General features: G+C 48.1%; 2 protein-coding genes across 5 annotated transcripts in view; both read right to left on the reverse strand.

The window, feature by feature from the left end:
• Positions 1-60: 60 nt before the first annotated feature.
• LOC114859030 (protein-L-isoaspartate O-methyltransferase domain-containing protein 2) lies at positions 61-5,017 on the reverse strand. Its single transcript, XM_029156859.3, has 7 exons — positions 4,863-5,017; positions 3,471-3,631; positions 3,244-3,394; positions 3,005-3,107; positions 2,763-2,934; positions 2,561-2,684; positions 61-2,434 (listed from the first exon to the last, which is right to left on the reverse strand). Exons 2-7 carry the CDS (start codon positions 3,624-3,626, stop codon positions 1,851-1,853), a joined length of 1,290 nt encoding a protein of 429 aa, XP_029012692.1. The 5' UTR covers positions 3,627-3,631; positions 4,863-5,017; the 3' UTR covers positions 61-1,850.
• A 1,595-nt stretch (positions 5,018-6,612) lies between these two features.
• Positions 6,613-17,060, reverse strand: part of myt1b (myelin transcription factor 1b) — a 77,964-nt gene continuing 67,516 nt past the window's right edge. The window contains exons 15-25 of one of the 4 annotated variants that reach the window (XM_029156853.3): positions 16,043-16,303; positions 15,312-15,466; positions 15,062-15,124; positions 14,613-14,681; positions 14,052-14,114; positions 13,650-13,730; positions 12,919-13,140; positions 12,435-12,526; positions 12,251-12,354; positions 11,892-12,035; positions 6,613-11,762 (exon numbers count right to left, since the gene is read on the reverse strand). In XM_029156853.3, coding sequence (XP_029012686.1) covers positions 11,622-11,762; positions 11,892-12,035; positions 12,251-12,354; positions 12,435-12,526; positions 12,919-13,140; positions 13,650-13,730; positions 14,052-14,114; positions 14,613-14,681; positions 15,062-15,124; positions 15,312-15,466; positions 16,043-16,303 — 1,395 coding nt within the window. In that variant the 3' untranslated portion in view covers positions 6,613-11,621. Of the gene's footprint in view, positions 11,766-11,891; positions 12,036-12,250; positions 12,355-12,434; positions 12,527-12,918; positions 13,141-13,649; positions 13,731-14,051; positions 14,115-14,612; positions 14,682-15,061; positions 15,146-15,311; positions 15,467-16,042; positions 16,304-17,060 lie in introns of all 4 variants that reach the window. The other 3 variants (XM_029156852.3, XM_029156851.3, XM_029156850.3) reach the window with 3 other exon arrangements.

Genomic DNA, 17,060 nt, shown 5'->3' on the forward strand with positions numbered 1-17,060 from the left:
TGTCATACAAGTCTTCAAATGCTGTGGACTCGAGTCAATTATTTTCATTTTCCACTCGACTTCCTTTTGTATAACGGACTTTATTAACTGCACTCAATAATACAGCAAGTTTTAAAAACAAGAAGCAAGTCAATCTCACCAAAAACTTCATGTGAAGTACCCAAAAAATGCACCATGTACATTCAGCGAAGGATCACAACTGCACAGCAACTGAACATGAGTGGAGCTGTAAGTGGAGAGGAATGGATGGCGTACGGCCAAAATCAGATCCAGCAGCACTAGAAACACGAGAGTGGAGCACGACTTCACTCCGAGGGCGTGATGGGAGGATGCTGCCTTTCAGGGTTGGATCAGCTGCACACATTCAAAGTCCTCCTATTGGTGAGATCACGCACGTAATTTAACTACAAATCTGTAATTAAGATCGCTTGGCTATTCAACACAGACATTCCTCAGACACAAACTGACAAACAGGAGCGATGCTGGGCTTTAAAAAACAAAGAGTTATCTCAGTGGTTATGGAGCAGCTTTAACAACAAATGGTCAGTCTTTCTTCCTGCTGTTACCGCTCACAATGAAACGTAGTCCAAGCAACCAAAGTTTGGCACCGATGGGAGCAGAGTTTGGTACGAAAGAGTAATGCCCCGTTCAGCTGCAAACTACCACCCAACAATGGAATAAAAGATGTGTCTACATACAAAAGTATCCTATTACTTCAAATAAAAAACAATATGTACACGCCACTTCAAGTCTCAGAAAACAAGCAACCAAACATGAGAGCACAGTGAGAGAAAACCTGCAGTCAGTCATCAAGAACAGTTAGTGTGTGTGTATTTTTTATTTCATGCTTTTATTTCATGGTTTACTGACGTAAATCTGAATATTAGTATGTACTATTTTACGGTCATTCACTTGGTTAATAGTCTTGGTGATGGAAGAGACAGTGAGGCTGCCCTTTGTTCAGACATGAAGGTTGTACGACCAACACTAACTCTCTATGAGACGTGTTCATAGAAAAAACACTACATCAACTTTTTCCTAAAAAAAAAATTTAACAAAAAAAGCTTTTGAAACTGAGATACAGAAATGCTTAGAAGGTCTGAGGGCTCGGGGCAAAGCTCCTATTTTATTTGGGAATTACTGGAAATACTCACAGCTGCCGCTGCCTTGGTCACTGGCTGTAGCTACAATATTAAATGTGACGCAGGAGGAACCTCTGAATGCGCATCTCTCCTGCATCCAGACAGTTGAGCTCCAGCGCACTTATTCACGTCCTGTGGACAATAAACGCACCGTTTCCGCACCGTGACAGAGCTCGTGTGGACAAACCAGCGTCCACACGACGCGAGTACAATCATCGCACACTCCTTTGGACAGAAAGGAGCTCACTGACTGCTTTTTGGTTTGTGGGGAAGCTGCTCTTCGTCTGCTGCTACACTGTTTGGATGCCACGTCCAGCCTCAGCATCATTCAGCCAGCGATGCCGCTAGAATCCTACTTACAGACAAGTGCAGAGCAAACTAATCAACTGTGTGTCTTTGACGTGCTAACTTCTATTTATTTGCGGAACTGTTTCGTCTCCATCCTCCCCTTTCCTGACTCCACGTAGTCAGGGAGCAAATCAAGTAAAGAACGGTGGGAGGCTCAACAAAACAGGGAGTAGGGGGCAGAATGTGTGATGGAGAGGATGAGGACGAGTGAGCGAGAGAGAGAGAGAGAGAGAGAGAGAGAGAGAGCGAGACCACGGTGGTGTGTTGTCCTGCCTTGTACATGTGGTTGGGGTCGTAACAGAGGCTCTGGCCATTGAGCTCTGGGTTCGGACTCAGGACCTGGTTGTGGCTCCGCCGGGCTCATTTCTCTCGGTAGAACAGCAGGTACATCTTGAGGGGCTCCGGCAGGGGCAGGCCCAGTATCCGCTCCCTCAGGATGTTCACAGCCGGCTGGGGCCGGAGCAGCTCCCCGGTCTCCTTCTCCTCCTCCTCCTCCTCCTCCTCCGGCTCCTCCTCCTCGTCCTCCTCCTCCACCGTCTCGTCCTCCTCCACCACCACGCCTCCTCCTCCCCCCGCCCGGCCTCTCCCCGCCCTCCTGGCTCCGCGCGCCTGCCGCCTCCCCTCCCGCTCCCCCGCCTCCTCCTCGTCCTCCGCGCGCCCCCCCTGGTTGTTGTTGGTGTCCAGCGGCGGCGCCGGGCCGACGCCGCCGCTGGACACCACCTGCCGCGTGGCCAGGACCAGCGCGTTGCAGTGGCGCCGGTGGACGCGGCGGCGCTTGAAGCGGGGCCCGTACTTGTGGAGCCCGGCCACGGCCAGACCCCGGCCCACGCTGAAGGAGGAGCCCCGGCCCCGCGTCTGACCGTCGCCCCCGTCCGTCGTCACTCGCAGGGTGTGGCGGATGCAGATGCGAGCCAGCTCCTGCAGCGTCCGCACCTCGTACTTGGCTGCAAAGCGGAAAAACCACACGAGGGGGGGAGGGGGGACAGAGGGGGAGGAGGGAGATTTAGAACCATCGAGAGCGCATGCACTTTCAAATGTGGCTTCATGTGTCAATCTGAAGGGAGACTTGCGTAGTGGGGCGGTCTTGGGTCTGCCGTTGGTGCTGTGTTTAGGCAGCACGAGAGGAGCGAAGGACACGGAGATGATCTTTTTGGTCTCCCAGTTGTTCACCCCAGTCCGGGTGATCTTGGTCAGCTGCAGGAAAGAGCGAAGGTGGGTCACAGGCCCCTCCCCCAGTCAGAGCACAGGGTAATAAACAGGAGGACCAAATACCTTCTCCTCCAGGGGCATCACCAGGATGCCGCCCACTTTGAGCAGGTTCTTCATGTAGTCCTCGTGCTCCTTCTGCACGCCGGCCCCACAGTACACCCGGTCGTACTGGCGGCTCTCTGGGGGGATCTCCAGGCAGTTCCCCACCACGAAGGACGGCTCGCAGAACTCGAACCTGCGGAGGCACAGACGCTGTGAGGGAAACCCGCACAGGCGCAACGGACGCAGCCGGGGCGGCCGCCTACTTGTCGAAGCTGTCGCTGGTCCTGATGAAGGAGTCCAGCTTCTGGTAGGCGTAGTCGATCACGTCGGCGTGCAGCTCTATGCCGTGATTCACGCCCAGCGGTCCTGGAACCGTTGTAACAGCCGCATTTACACAGACGTGAGGATGTGAAACAAGGAAAGATATCAAGAGCGTGCTGAGGGCGGTCGTTCTCTCAGACCTGCTTCAAAGACTCATAAAGTTTATGGTCAGCATTCATACCCAGTATGAGGCCGACCATGGTGCTGAGGTAGCCGGTCCCACTGCCCAGGTTGAGGAAGGACAGGCCAGGATGGAGATCCAACGCCTCCATCACCTCCGAGTAAATGCACGGCGCCGACAGGTGGATGTTCCCATGGCGCCACGCCAGGTCCTGGGGACAGAGGTCACGTCAGCTCAGCGCCTCCTCCGGAGCAGGGCCCCCCCGAAGCTGCCTCGGCTCTACTCGCCTTGTAAGCGTTGTCCCGGTACTCGTCCAGGTAATAGTCGGCCCGGTCGATGGCTCGAAAGGCTCGCTCCACCAGGTCCGAGCGGATGTAGTAAGCCTCCTTCAGGTTGTCTATCAGGTCGTCGTTGTCCTCGCCGGCACTCACAGCTCCACCCATCCTGACTAATCACAGAGCACACCATTCTGTTTCATGGCACCCCATCATCAGCATCACGGAGTGGGTTTAAACTAAAGCAAACGAGGAGGACATCGAACATCACAGGATTTTGCTTTGAGCAGCTCTACTGTATGTTTTCATTTCTATACTTTCTAATAATAATGAATTTCAGAAGCTGCAGAAAGTAGTAGAACCTAATATGTAGTAGTATATATTAACAAATAAACTGCTGCCACCTTTAAATTAATTGTTGACTGAGGCCGTGAGCGTGAATAAAGTCTGTCTCCATCTTCACGGACCTAAAGTCGCACTTCTGGAAGCAGAATTAGAAGGCGTGAAAGCTGCTGTGGCTGCGATTCGGGCCAGTGTGAAAAACAGCACAAGAGGCCAGAGATCACAGGAAGCAACGGCTGCCAAATGCTCCGCAATAAAGGAACAAAGGACGGTGAGCAGAGCTGTTACTGCATCTCCTGCCTGTTTTGGCACGAGGTTGAGCTGAAGAGGATGCTGTCAATCAACAGGAAGCAATAATGTCACACAAATGGCTCGTGCTTTTTGTGAATATCGTGCATATACTGCCTATTTCATCTTATACTGACAGTGTGGTTTTAGTAAGTGCGCTAGAAACGAGTCATATTCGTTTTCTGCCAACATCCTTGGACAGAGAAGCTCGCGGACTCAGTGCGTTACCACGGGTGTCCGCCGGGGGGCGCTGTGGCCCGTCTGCCACACATTAATGTGGTTTAGTAGGCTAGTAGGGTACACGCTTCCTGCAAAACGCTGCCATTAGAGCTGCGGGTTTCATTCACTCTCTGTCGTTCCCCCGCTGCAGCTTTTGGTTCACGTGGTTTCCAAAGCAAGTTTAACGTCACAACGCGAGCCGTGGCTCGAGCGGCTCGGGGTTTGCAGCGCATATCCCGCAGCGCCCGCACGCTGATGCGGGCTGCTGTTTGCGCCACTCAGGTGATCCGATTCCCCAAGCGAGCACGCACCGAAGCGCGCGCAACCGTGCGGCGGCGCGAGCGAGGCCCCCGCCGGGGAAACGCGCAGGGAACGGTCACATCCGCGGCTGGCCGTCGCGCGCCGGCAAGGTCAACATAAACAAACACGAGCGAACAAACACAGCCGCATTGTCGTCTTAGCCGAGCAGACGAATCGAGACGGGACTGACGAGCGCTGGCCGAGACAAACCCGCAGCCGACACCGCGTCCGGCCGCGAGCGATCCGCCGCCGTACCTTCTCAGAACGCCGACCGATGGCCTCCGTCTCCGCCGTTCTCCTCGCGTTCGGCCGTTTGTTGTTGTTGAGCGGGGACTTCAGTCAGAAGCACAACTGCTGAATGTAAACATTCGGCCAGCTGACGCCGTGACGTCAGACGTTACGCACGCAGAGGAGGATGGCCTACATAGCAGAGCCAGTCAGCCACCGGGCACGGAGGGGTTAAAAACGAGCAAACCTTTTATCATCCGAGCTAACGGTTTGTCTGATTGATTGATTGATTTATATTTAAAGAAGCATTTACCACGTGACACCGTCACTGGTTGAGGCCTGATTGGAATTGCAAGCTCAAACGTTATGTTGTTATTAACAACAAAAGCATTGATTGACCATTAAGGGACAATGGCCAAAGTCCAGGTGAGTGATGGTTGTTGTGTTGGACCTTCACTGGGTCAGTGGGTCAGTGACTCACACCAGGCCAACACACCAGTCAAACCTCTGTCACAGTTGGAAGACCTCTCTGTTTCACTTTCTCTGTTGTTCATGCTGCCACACAACTCAAAGCACTAGAAAGTGTTGTAGAAATGTTCTTTCATATACACGTCATTTTTAATGTTTTATCTTATTCCTGTATATTAGTGTATACTAATGAACACAGAATCCCAGCATGGAGCACAGGAACCACTGAGGCAATGAAGCATTGCACAATATTTTTCCAGCCACTTTAGATAGTAAACATCAGTTTAATTACTTTTGAATCCACTGTTATTGTCTAAATATATAAATATATAGAAACAAATAACATTATATATACTTTGCTGAATATTGCATTTACAATATCTTTTAAACCCATTCATACCAAATGTGAGTACAAATCAATCGTAGCTGTTGAGCTCTTCTGCACAGTCACTACATTGTGTGTCTTTGTGTATTTGTTACACAGTCCTACGTGGCCGCGCTGACCCGAGGCTGTGCAGTCTTCCAGCGCACATGAAGCACATGTTGCACAGAGGTGTGAGGGCTGACTTATCCGGGGTCTAGCAGCTTGTTTTTGCCCAGAAGCCATTGAACATCTCAATCCAGCCTCGTCACGGAGAATCCACACTCACAGCTTCTATTGTCTCTCTGGTCCACACACTGTTTATTAGCTGTGGTAACAAACCAAAGTTAAACTTTATAGTAGTTTCCACTTCAGTAGAGTGGAATGTATTATACTTTTAGTCCACTACTAATTTCTTACAACATTAGCTAACAGGTACTAGTCTCATGCTGTTTAGGTCGTCATAATATTTATATTTAAGAATTTGTCAAACTAATTACCAGACTTTAACTTCTCTGTTATTAAGACCATTATTTGACAAGCTGGATCTATTAATCTATGTCACATTTATCTTGAATGTTCACATGTCTATTTGTGAGCATGGGTTCTCATGCAGAGTGCTGCAAAGCAACATGTTAACGTTTGGAGGAGGACAAGCATCCACCAGGTGTCAGTGCTGTTCAACACAAATGCTACATGTGAACATGCCAACAGCACATTGAAGGCCCCCATTTTGTTTGCCACTCACTCAGGAAGTGAATGACACTCCACTGTGTTCGTGTAGATCTCATCACGTCTTCAAAAAGCTCCATTGCAGAGGCCATGTTACTCTATATACGCACGTTTCAGGTTGACAAAAAAAGTTCCCCGCACAAATAAAAGCCTGTTTCAAACCTGCTCCTCCTGAAGTGACTCTGAAACACACAAATGCTCAAAGATGCAACGTAGTCGTTTCTCATCTATGCTTCTTTATTTGTTTTTCATAGAGAACATTGAAATGGTTCAAACCCCCACGATAACTGACATCACGTCTCTGGTATATAACACTGACACAGGAACAGGGGAACATGTACACAAGTACACAAACACACAGTCACAAATTCAGCCCATCTACAGTGTTTTACTTCCTAAAAAACAAAAACTCAAAGGTAATCGGCGAAAGAAAAAACATGAGACCCCGAGGAAACACAGCCAAGGCCTGTCCCGCTTTACAAAATGGAACGACCACGTCTACAAAAGTAACAAAACTGACCATACAATCTATCGTTGTGGAAGTGCTTGTCATTTTGGAAGGTTTTTTACTTTCTTAAAAGGATTTCAATATCAATGCCTAGAAAATCACCAGTAAAAATAGCTCATCTCTGTAAAAATGTGCTAGCGGGACAACCCTTGGCTGTGGATGTTTTTTTCTTTGTCACAAACTATTATTTTTTTGAACCATTTTCTTAAATTGTTTTCAATACAACAACAATAACACTGTTTCTTCTTAATACAAATATGTACAGAGACTTCCACTTGTTTCAAAATAATGCCCTGCACACTGATGCATTATCTAGGTATGAGGATGAAGAGGGTGAGGATGATGATGATGATGGCGGTGACGATGCTCCAGATTCCTTCCTTCACAGAAACTGTTAATGCGGTTTGGTACCTGAATCGACAGAATGAGAACACAGTTTCTTTAGTCTAACAAAGCTTGTTGTTTCGTAGTTCTGTCACACAACGGCCTCCGCCTGCACGTGAGAACGCACTGTACCCCCCCCCCCCAACCCCCAAACCCCCCCAGATCCAGATCTAGATGTTTAAGCAGTGTTAGAGCCAGGTTTGCCAAGTGTAAACATACCAGATCCTGCAATGAGTGGAGTGAGAAAGGCACACATGATAAGACCACACAGTTTGTCACCACAGCGGGGGAGAAGGAGGAGGAGGAGGAGGAGAAAGGGGCGGGGCTTATAGTTTGGCTCAGCTTGATGAAAAGTGCCACTGAACTTGACATTTCTTTCTGGAGTGAGTCTTCCTCGACAAGGTGTGTGTGCGTTCATATATGTGTGTGTGCATTCATATATGTGTACGTGCGTTCATGTATGTGTGTGTGTGTGTGTGTGTGTGTGTGTGTGTACATGTGCCAAAGTAAGACCACTCTTGACAAGCGCAGGTCTAAAGCTAACATGAAACCAGGATGCAAAAGGCCTGTGTGTCACCAGAAGTCAATACATTTTCCATTCAGGTGCTTCAGGGAAACTGGGCCCCGACCAGTTTGTTTTTTAATTTCCTTTGCTATTTGGAATAATACGGCTCCTCACTCCATCACTCAGGACTTTTATGTAAATAAGAAAACATACAGTGCGTGGGCGCGGAACCAACCGTAGGCTGCGTTTGCTTTCTCAGCTGACATTTTTTGAAAATGCTACGCTTTCATGGCCTCAGTGTTATTCATTTACATACCTCAGTAGACAATTTCATCAAGCAGTTTAAAAGGGGTCATGCCATATCAAATAAGTTAGGAGAATATTCACAGGCTTCACACTCTCTGGTAGCATTCTCGTGCATTTCAACAGAAGAGGAATTTGCTACTTTGTTAACCAAATGCATCAAAACTATCTTTCCTGAGGAAAGGTTGCACAAGACATGAAGAGCGAGGGGAGGGCGGCGGGTTTAAAAGTCATAAAAAGCGTTGACATTCGTTTGAGTGATAGACACATATTTATGCAACAAACGCCTCCTCGGAAAACAAGGGGGAGATTGTGTAGCCCGGCAAATCAATTTCCCACTCCCACACACTCATCTCATTTCGCACGCGGCCTTGATCCAGCCGCTGCTATCGCCTCTAGGCCGAGCTGACGGGCCGACCTCTGGCACCGCCCGGCCCGGCCCGGCCCGGCTCGGCACTAGCAGCTCTCCCCAGTCACCTGAGAACCAAACTCTGCTTCCCGTCAGTCTCTTTTGGTTTTTCTCTCGTTTAGTTTTGTTTTGGAAAGGAAAGCACCACTTCCTTTCTCTTCATCGTACACACTTTGTGAGCTTTGAACCCCCCCCCCCCCCACCCCCCGTGGGATCACAGAGATGTCTCTGTTTGGCTCTATGCAAACAGCTACAAACGTGCGCGGCTGCGTTGTGACGCCCTCCGCCGCCTGTGATCTACTGGTGTTCTCCCCAGCTGAGACTCAAATGCTGGCATTTCCAATGGGTAGAAAGTGCACAAAGGAGTTTCATTCTACATCGGCTAAAAGCACATTGACAACATGCCTTTGACATCAGAGTTACACAAGGGTAACAGACTATTACACCACAGTAGCTGCAACAGACCAACCACTCAAAGGCAGATGATGCTAAAGTCGCCTACTTGCTTGTTTCAACATTAGAGAACTGGCTCACAGCGAGCAAACCTTACTATTAACAACACAACATCTGCACAATGCTGCCAAACACTATGTGCAGAACATTATTCAGAGGCATCTTTTTTTTTTTACTGTACATGAACTCACAACATTTAGGAACAAAGAGCCAACCATCGAGTTTCAAACGGACTCAGATTCAGCAGTACAACATACAGTAGATGTTTCTGACATTTCTGGATCAAGGACAGACAAAGAAAGGAAAGAAAACGGAAAGAAACCCATGAAAAACACACCCAAAGTACTGTAGTGTATCATCAGCAACCTCCACTTTGCCTTCAGCTTGGCTGACTGGTACCATTAAAGCCACAGTTGAACAGGTCTTAGTGATATTAAATAAAGTGTAACTGCCTCATTTTGGTAACGCCCCTCTCCATCTCCTCTAGACAGCTAGGGACCCTTTGATAACATAATACAAGAGAAGAAGAAGAAGAAGAGCAAGTCAACAATTACACTGGAAAAATATATGTATGTATATATTCATATATATAGCATCTTTAAAATCTATTTATACAGAATGTATATATAGTGTACTTATGGCCATCTTGGCAGAGAAATAAAGGCATCTGAAACAATCACCACTCTCTTGATGCCATGGTCGTCCCTGGACCAGACATTAGTACATTGCAGAAATGCTAAGAATCAGGAAAGAAAGTGAGTTCGCTCTTTTTTTTTCTCAGTGGCACTTTGTGCATCAAAAAATTAAAATCTAGAGTAAGGCTACAAGGGTGTGTTTGTTTATCTGGTAAAAGTTTGACAAAGTAGGCCATTCTAAAATATCTGCAGGGATGTGTGTGTGTGTGTGTGTGTGTGTGTGTGTGTGTGTGTGTGTGTGTGTGTGTGTGTGTGTGTGTGTGTGTGTGTGTGTGTCCTACACCCATTCATCCAGCCTAACACACTGCTGGAACACAGCTCTGCATGTACCATCACGCTGAACAAACAAGAGACGGATCAAAGCCTTATTTAAGTGTCTCCGGTACATCACAGAGGTTTTGGGTGAGCCGTCGTCGGCCGCTACAACACGCTAAGGAGAGGTAACATTTCTGAACTCTATGGTTTGTACTGGATTTTCTTGGTTTGTCTTTCACCTGACAAAAGCAAACAGTCATTGCTTCTGCTGGGTTGTTCTGTTTTTTTTTTTACTTTACAATCGGCTGCTGGTATATCTAAGTATAAGCCTAAGCAATCAAACAGTATTTGTATTGAGTTTCTTTATTTAAATATTAGCAGTGGATTTGTAAGACTAATCAGACTCAACCGTCACATCACACACATAAATAACAAAATAAATATACAGCCATATCAGTCCATGTCTTTCATATTAAATAAATAATAAATACATACTTTCTTTTTTTTCTCCGCATGGGGATTCTGACTGTAGCAGTAACAGAAATAACACAAACAAAAGGGGAAAAAAACAACCCCCCCGCCCCAAAAATTGTTTTTTTTGTAAAATTATCCAAAAAATTTGTCATTGTTATAAAACATCTGCACTTAAAAAGGCTTTTTAAAAAGTACTCAAAACCAAATATGCCTCGTCAGGTATCTATATAGATTCTTAAAATATTGACTAAGACATCTGCGAATCACTTTGACCATAATAATCAGTAAAGATGCATTTTTGTGTATTACAAAAACAAAGTTAATAAATAGATTGCTTCAAATAAATAAACCTCAATAACATAAATTGACAATAAGTTACAATTTAAAAGTTTAAATAATTCCATTATAACAATAATTATTGGACCACAAAACTATTCCTTGAAATGAAGTGCAATTCCTATGTGATAAATACTATTGATATGACTAACTGAAACCGAAACGTGTGCACACTACTCCTATCATCATTTCAGTCAAATGAAGCAAGGATTCACTAGACGCCCTCGAGCGTGACGCCGGGCGTCCAGTGGAAAACAACCGGCCTGCGCTCCTGGATCCGCCTCGTGACCTTGCTCAAAGAATCCTCTCCCTCTGCGCTGTGTCAACATTGCACTGCTGACTTTGCCTTTGCCGCAGTAATACCACAGAGCAAACAAGAATTCAGTTTAGTGCATGCTTCATATTGCCGGGGTGTGTGCGTGTGCGCGTCTAGGAGCCGGACAGTGTGTGGGGCTGTTTTTCCGTGCGCCGCCGTGAGTGCTACAGGGCAGCGCTGTAGAGCCTGCGCCGTCCTCCGCGGACGCCTCCTCCATGAACAGTTAAGGACACAAAAGAGACAACAGGTAAACAAACAGCACGATAAACCCCCCGGACAGCGTTTCTGGGGGTGGTTCTGCTCTTCCATCCGTCCTGGCTGAAGGAGCCGTCCTCCCTCCAATCCCAGCAGCAGCGTGGTGGATTTTGGTCCTCGTCACTTCTCTTCCAACAGAGTGCTCCCTGGGTTGATTTTCTTTTAAAGTTGCCGTTAAATAACCTGAATTCCCTTTTTTTTGTTGTTTTTGAATCGTATTTCAATATATGGTAGAGTATTTCAACATCTCTCCTTCATCTCGCTTCGTCTCCACCTCCGTCGCGCTCCCGCGCTTCAGGACCGCTCCCGTGTTTGTGCACGCGCGCCGAGCCTCAGACTTTGATGCCCTTCACAGCTTTGTTGATGCTCTCCAGCAGAGCCTTATTCTCGGGGCTCTGGAAGCAGTCCTTGTTGGTGTACATGTCGGTCAGGGTGCTCACGTAGCTGTCGAAGTTCTGCTCGGTGATCGGCTCCTGCTGGGACGCGGACAACAACCCATTTGAGGCGAGCAACAAACAGCTCCGTGCGCGGCTCATCTAAAATGAATGTGTTGCGCTGAGAGGCGGTGCTCGTGTGCGTGCGGGTGGGAGATGCTAACTGACCATGTGCGGCAGGCGGATGTTGGCCAAGCTGCGGATCAGCGCTCGGCTCAGACCGGACAGCTCCATGAACAGGGCCTCGTTCTGCTCCTCGATCATCTTGTTCTCGTGCTCGATGCTCTTCAGGTTCTTCTCCATGGAGGAGATCTGCAACACACACCAACAGCACGGCTTTTAAACGACTTGGCTTTAAGCTTAAGGCTGCCTCTAATCTGCAACGGGAAATTAATATTTGATGAGGTTTCAGGGATTAGTCTTGGGGGTGATCGATGTTTTTCTTCGATGACTTGATGAGAACGCAAACATAAATACACGGCTGGGAAACCTCACGGGAGCCAATGTAGAAATGTAGAGACCCGCACCTGAGTCTGCAGGTTGACCATGTCGGCCTCCATCTCGTTGTTGGATTCGTTGAGGTCGTTGATCTCTTTGTTGAGCTGCTTGATGTCCTCATCGCTGTCCAGAACTGGAAGGAGGAGACGGACGCCGCATTTGATTGTGCTGGATTCTAACAACAACGTGCGTCTGTGTCTGGCTGTGTCTCACCATCGCCCGCTCTGAACTTGGTGCCCAGGTAGTCCTCTGAGGGGAACTTGGCCTTCTTCTTGGCGTGTAAGGCTCTGGGGCACCCTGACAGGCTGTAGGCACAAGTGATGCACAGGTTGGAACTAACAATTATACACATCAGCCTGTGGCGTGTGGTAAAATGTCAAAATAAAACATTTCAACCCCAGACAGAATGCTGAGTTTCATTTATAAGCTCACTAATTAACATGTCATTTGGTTTTTCAGTGCAAAAGTGACAAGTTGCTGGATTTACCAGACGTTCCCTGCTGTGATTGCTTTTTTTACAGGCCCAGCGACTTGTCAGGCTGTTTTCTGTGACTTCATCCGTCAAGCTAAGCTAACCTAGGCCCTGACGGGAGACCGGTTGTACGTTTTGCATGCTTATCTGACAGTAATTTCATATTCTCATCTCATCCTCAGCATCAGAGGCAGAGCTATATACTACCGTATGTTGGTTTCGGACCTGCGGTGTGTGAGGAAGCTTCCGTTGGCGTGTCCGGAGCCGTCGCAGCCCGGCGTGGGGCAGGTGGGACCCTCGGTCTTAAAGGCTTTCCAGTTGAACGGCGTCCCGTTCAGCAGCCCCTCCTTCTGTCTGCGGGCTGCCAGCGGACACCCATAGGCGCTGCGGTGAGTGGCGTACTTCCCACTGATGTGGCCCAGGCTGTCGCAGCCCGGCACCGGGCATCTGCAGGGAGCCGAGGGAAAAGAGGGAAACAGAGGGAAGACGGAGACGGCCCGAGGGTCAGACACGCAGAAGAAGACGGATTTACTAAAAATAAATTACTAGGCCCGAATTAAGTTTCTCTTGTATTTATGGCATATGATTTAGACAATGAGTAATATTACTGAAGCAATAGCCATTAAATATTAGCACAAGGTCATTCACATGGAAATTTCACTGTTTGTGTTCAATATGAAGCCCATGTATTTCTTATGTATTGAGAATCTAGTCTATAATAATCTGCTACAAACTCCATTCAGAGTCAGTATCTGCAGTAAGTGGATCTTCCCATCAGTGAGGCCTGATTGTTTGATGGAGTTACGGGGCAGGTTACTACCTGTGCATATGAGTGCCTATCCTTGTCTCTCTCTCTAGCTCTCGCTCGCGCTCTCTCTTTCTTCTTTCCGTTGCATTTTACTTTTACCGTCAGTCGCGCTAAAAGCAGACATTATGGCTTTCTGAGCGGTACGAACTTTAAAAGCTCGGAGTCCTCCTGGTTGTCCTTGGTAGGAGTTTTAATTCCACTTTTCTTGGCACGCGGGCACCCAGAGAGACTGAAAACAGAAAGTACGGAGTTGATAACATAGGGTTGCAGTGAAGCTCTGGTGATTCATTATCAGGAAGAATAAGTTTACAGAGGTTGTTGAACCAAGTCACAAACCAAACTCAAAAAAAAAAACAAAAAAAAGACGCCTATTATGGCCGAAAAGGAAAGGATAAAGAAAAAGGTGTGCAAATGTGTGAGTATGTGGATCCTGTCTAATTCTAGCATGAACTGTCACTAGCCTCTCTGTCTGGCTGGTTGTGTCCGTGTGTGCCCATTTGCGTGTGCTGTGTGCGCTTGTGCGTGCGCATTTGTGCTTTTTATTGATTACCTTCTGTGGGAGGCGTAGTTTCCTGTGATGTGGCCGGAGCCGTCACATCCTGGAGTGGGGCATCTGGGAAAGAGCACGGCAATGTTTAACATTTACCACAAGGTCGGCGGGGAAAATAAATAAATACGGAGGCGTTTGATGGTGGAGTTGTCTGAAAATGGAATTATGCAGATGAAAGCAACGGTCTGCTTGTTAAATCTGCTCATTTGTATATTCGCTCGTCTGCATCTTTATTTTAAATCCAATCTTCTCAGGCTCTTTTAAACACTCCTTGTGCCTAAGTGGGCCTAGTGTCCGGTAAAGAGCTGTGTGTGCTATAGCATCGCAGTTTCATTTCACATTTACATGAACTGATTGAAGTGAAAGCAAGCGTGGTCTGAGCCAGATGCAGAGAAAATCACCATGACAGATGCAGCAGCAGCAGCAAAGGCGGCGGCGGCGGGCAACAAAAGCTAAGTTAGCGTCAGCAGAACAGAGCGCTGTGGCAGCGGCCAGTGTCAGTGGCAGTGCATTCAACGTGGCAGTGAAAAGGCTGTGGAGGTGGGTGAACAGCGGACGTACTTGAGTTCAGGGGTGTGGGCCGCCATGAGGGACCGAAGGCTCTTATCAGCGAGAGGACACCCAGACAGACTGAGGGACACAGAGAAAGAGCGAAGGACAGGCAGAGGAAGAGGAGGGCGAAGGAAAGCCAGTGTGACCAGATTGAAGGAGGAGAGGAGAAAAGACATGAGTGAAGGGAAATCAAGAATGCGAGGCATACCAAGGTCATTTAGGAGGAGGAGGACGGACGGCAAGAAGTAAATTACTGATGCATATCAAAGTCAATGACCGTCTTTGCTTCCCGGGCTCACGCTACATTATTGCCTCTGGCATGTCAAGATCAAATAAAATATTTGAATTAGCCACGGTGCGCCTGCTTTGGACTCAGGTGGAGAGCGAGTGGCAGAGGAGCCTCAGCCGAGCTAGCGTTTCACATGTGGGTTTATTCAGAGAGTGCATCGTCGTCCTACCTGCGATGGGACGCGTAGTTCCCAGTGATGTGGCCGCTGCCGTCGCAGCCAGGTGTAGGACACCTGGGGAGGGAGAGCGACACACTGATGAGACAAGAGCACAGAGAGACAGAGTCAGAAGGTGCCATTTGAACGGGTTATCAGCCATTAAATGACATATACACTGAGTACAGACAGTCATTGAGATAAAAATGCCTTCAGCTTTATTTAAGAGCTGGAAAAGCGTTGATGATCTGCTGGAAACACTTACGAGAGCAGCTCTTTCTTGCTGTCCTTGGGCTGGAACTTGACCTTGAAGTTGGGGGTCGTGACCTCTCCTGGGTACTTCCTGTCCTCCAGGCAGTCCTGCATCATGTCACAGTCCTCGGCGTCGGACGACACGAAGGACTGGGCGGTGTGTTCCACCTGACAAGCAGCACGGCAGACGTTAATGCTGGCGCCCGAGCCGCCGCCATTTTGATCTTTACGTGTCGCCGGTGACTACGCTCCTGAGCGACCGCTGTGTCGCAACAGTTTGGCGATTTGTATACAAGCACAGAAACTTTGCAAATTGAGCGTGAGCTCTGATCCGTTTTCATTCTTTTGTAGACAACTGATGTTTCCAAATGCAGAGTGTCTTCATTAAAAATTTACATTCAAGGCCCTTTTTATTTCTTTTGAAAAAGTTCAAAGGCGTAAAAATTAGCATATGCCAAAGCCGGGATGGTGCAATGCACCTGACACACCACCTCTGTTGCACGGTGCAGTGTTTTAACTGTATAGTAACTCTCGCATTTTAGTGAAATGAATTAATCATCGGAGGAGGAAAAGGAAATAAGGCGAGGGGATTAGACAAAGACAACATGATGTAAACAATTAGGAGTTTACTCAAAAAGCTTAGGGGGAACTTTGTGTTGTTGTTTATGTCGCAACATTCCCTGTGTGACGAACATGACGGGAAACACCACGTGTGGAGTTAGCGCTTGGCCTCGTTGCACCAACCTCCTCCATGTCCTCCTCCCTTTGGCGGCTGGGTTTGGTGTAATCCAGAGGACCCTCCCACTCCTCCTGCTTATAGGTTTGCAGGTTCGGCGACGTCATGCCGCTGTTCCCGCCGTGATGGAGCGAGGAGGAGGAGGAGGAGGAGGAAGGGTCTGGGGACCGAACCCCAGGGCTGGCGCCAGACAGGCTGCCCTCTCGCTTGATGGGCTTCTTCATGCTCAGGTCCAAGGTACCGTTCTCGTCCACCTCGATGTCGGTCTCCTACGGGGAAGCCGCAGAGGTCAGCAGCTGCTCATACAAATATTCATCCTGGAACAAGTTACTTCTAAAGCGTTAAAATGAATGCTCAAATCACCCTTTTTACGAAAACAAACACAGGATCATCAAACTACTGTATTCTTCCGAGCACATCCATTACTGTAACTATGCTTTAAATCCACACCGAACTAAAAGTGATGTTGTGAATTTATTGATCTCCTCCCATTTGCGCTCATCCACCCTCACCTGCCCGTAGAAATGCCCTGGAGCTCGCAACCAAACGGAGTCTCGCATCAGCGCCAGAGAGCCGCACACATGCGGGGTTCAAGACACCCCCTTCATCGCCTAAGCATGTTAGTAATCATATCTAACGTTCTCCGCTAGCGCTTCGCCAGCAGCACCATCTCTCTGTGCTTTATTATAGCCCTGGCAGGTGAACAGAAACACAGGAGTGAGATGAGCCATGTTTTCAGCACTCGGCTAACGCGGCGCTCATATGGTCTGGTCAAGGGCCAGAAAAATCAAAGGGTTCGAAAAGGAGGAATGAAAAACGGGAATAGTTCCCAGAAATATCCCTGGTTGATGAGCACAGTGTTCCAATGTTTCAATATTGGATTTCAACTGGCTCAGATTCTGACTCCAGATCAGTCCCTGGTTGATCTGCGCTGTAATACCCCACAACTAAGGCACTGCTCCTGGATCTGTGCCTCGCTAAACAACACCTTACTTTGCTGTGCTGCCTGAGACATTAATCTTCACT

Source organism: Betta splendens, chromosome 7, assembly GCF_900634795.4.
Source record: "Betta splendens chromosome 7, fBetSpl5.4, whole genome shotgun sequence".
In the NCBI taxonomy this organism is placed as follows: Eukaryota; Metazoa; Chordata; class Actinopteri; order Anabantiformes; family Osphronemidae; genus Betta; species Betta splendens.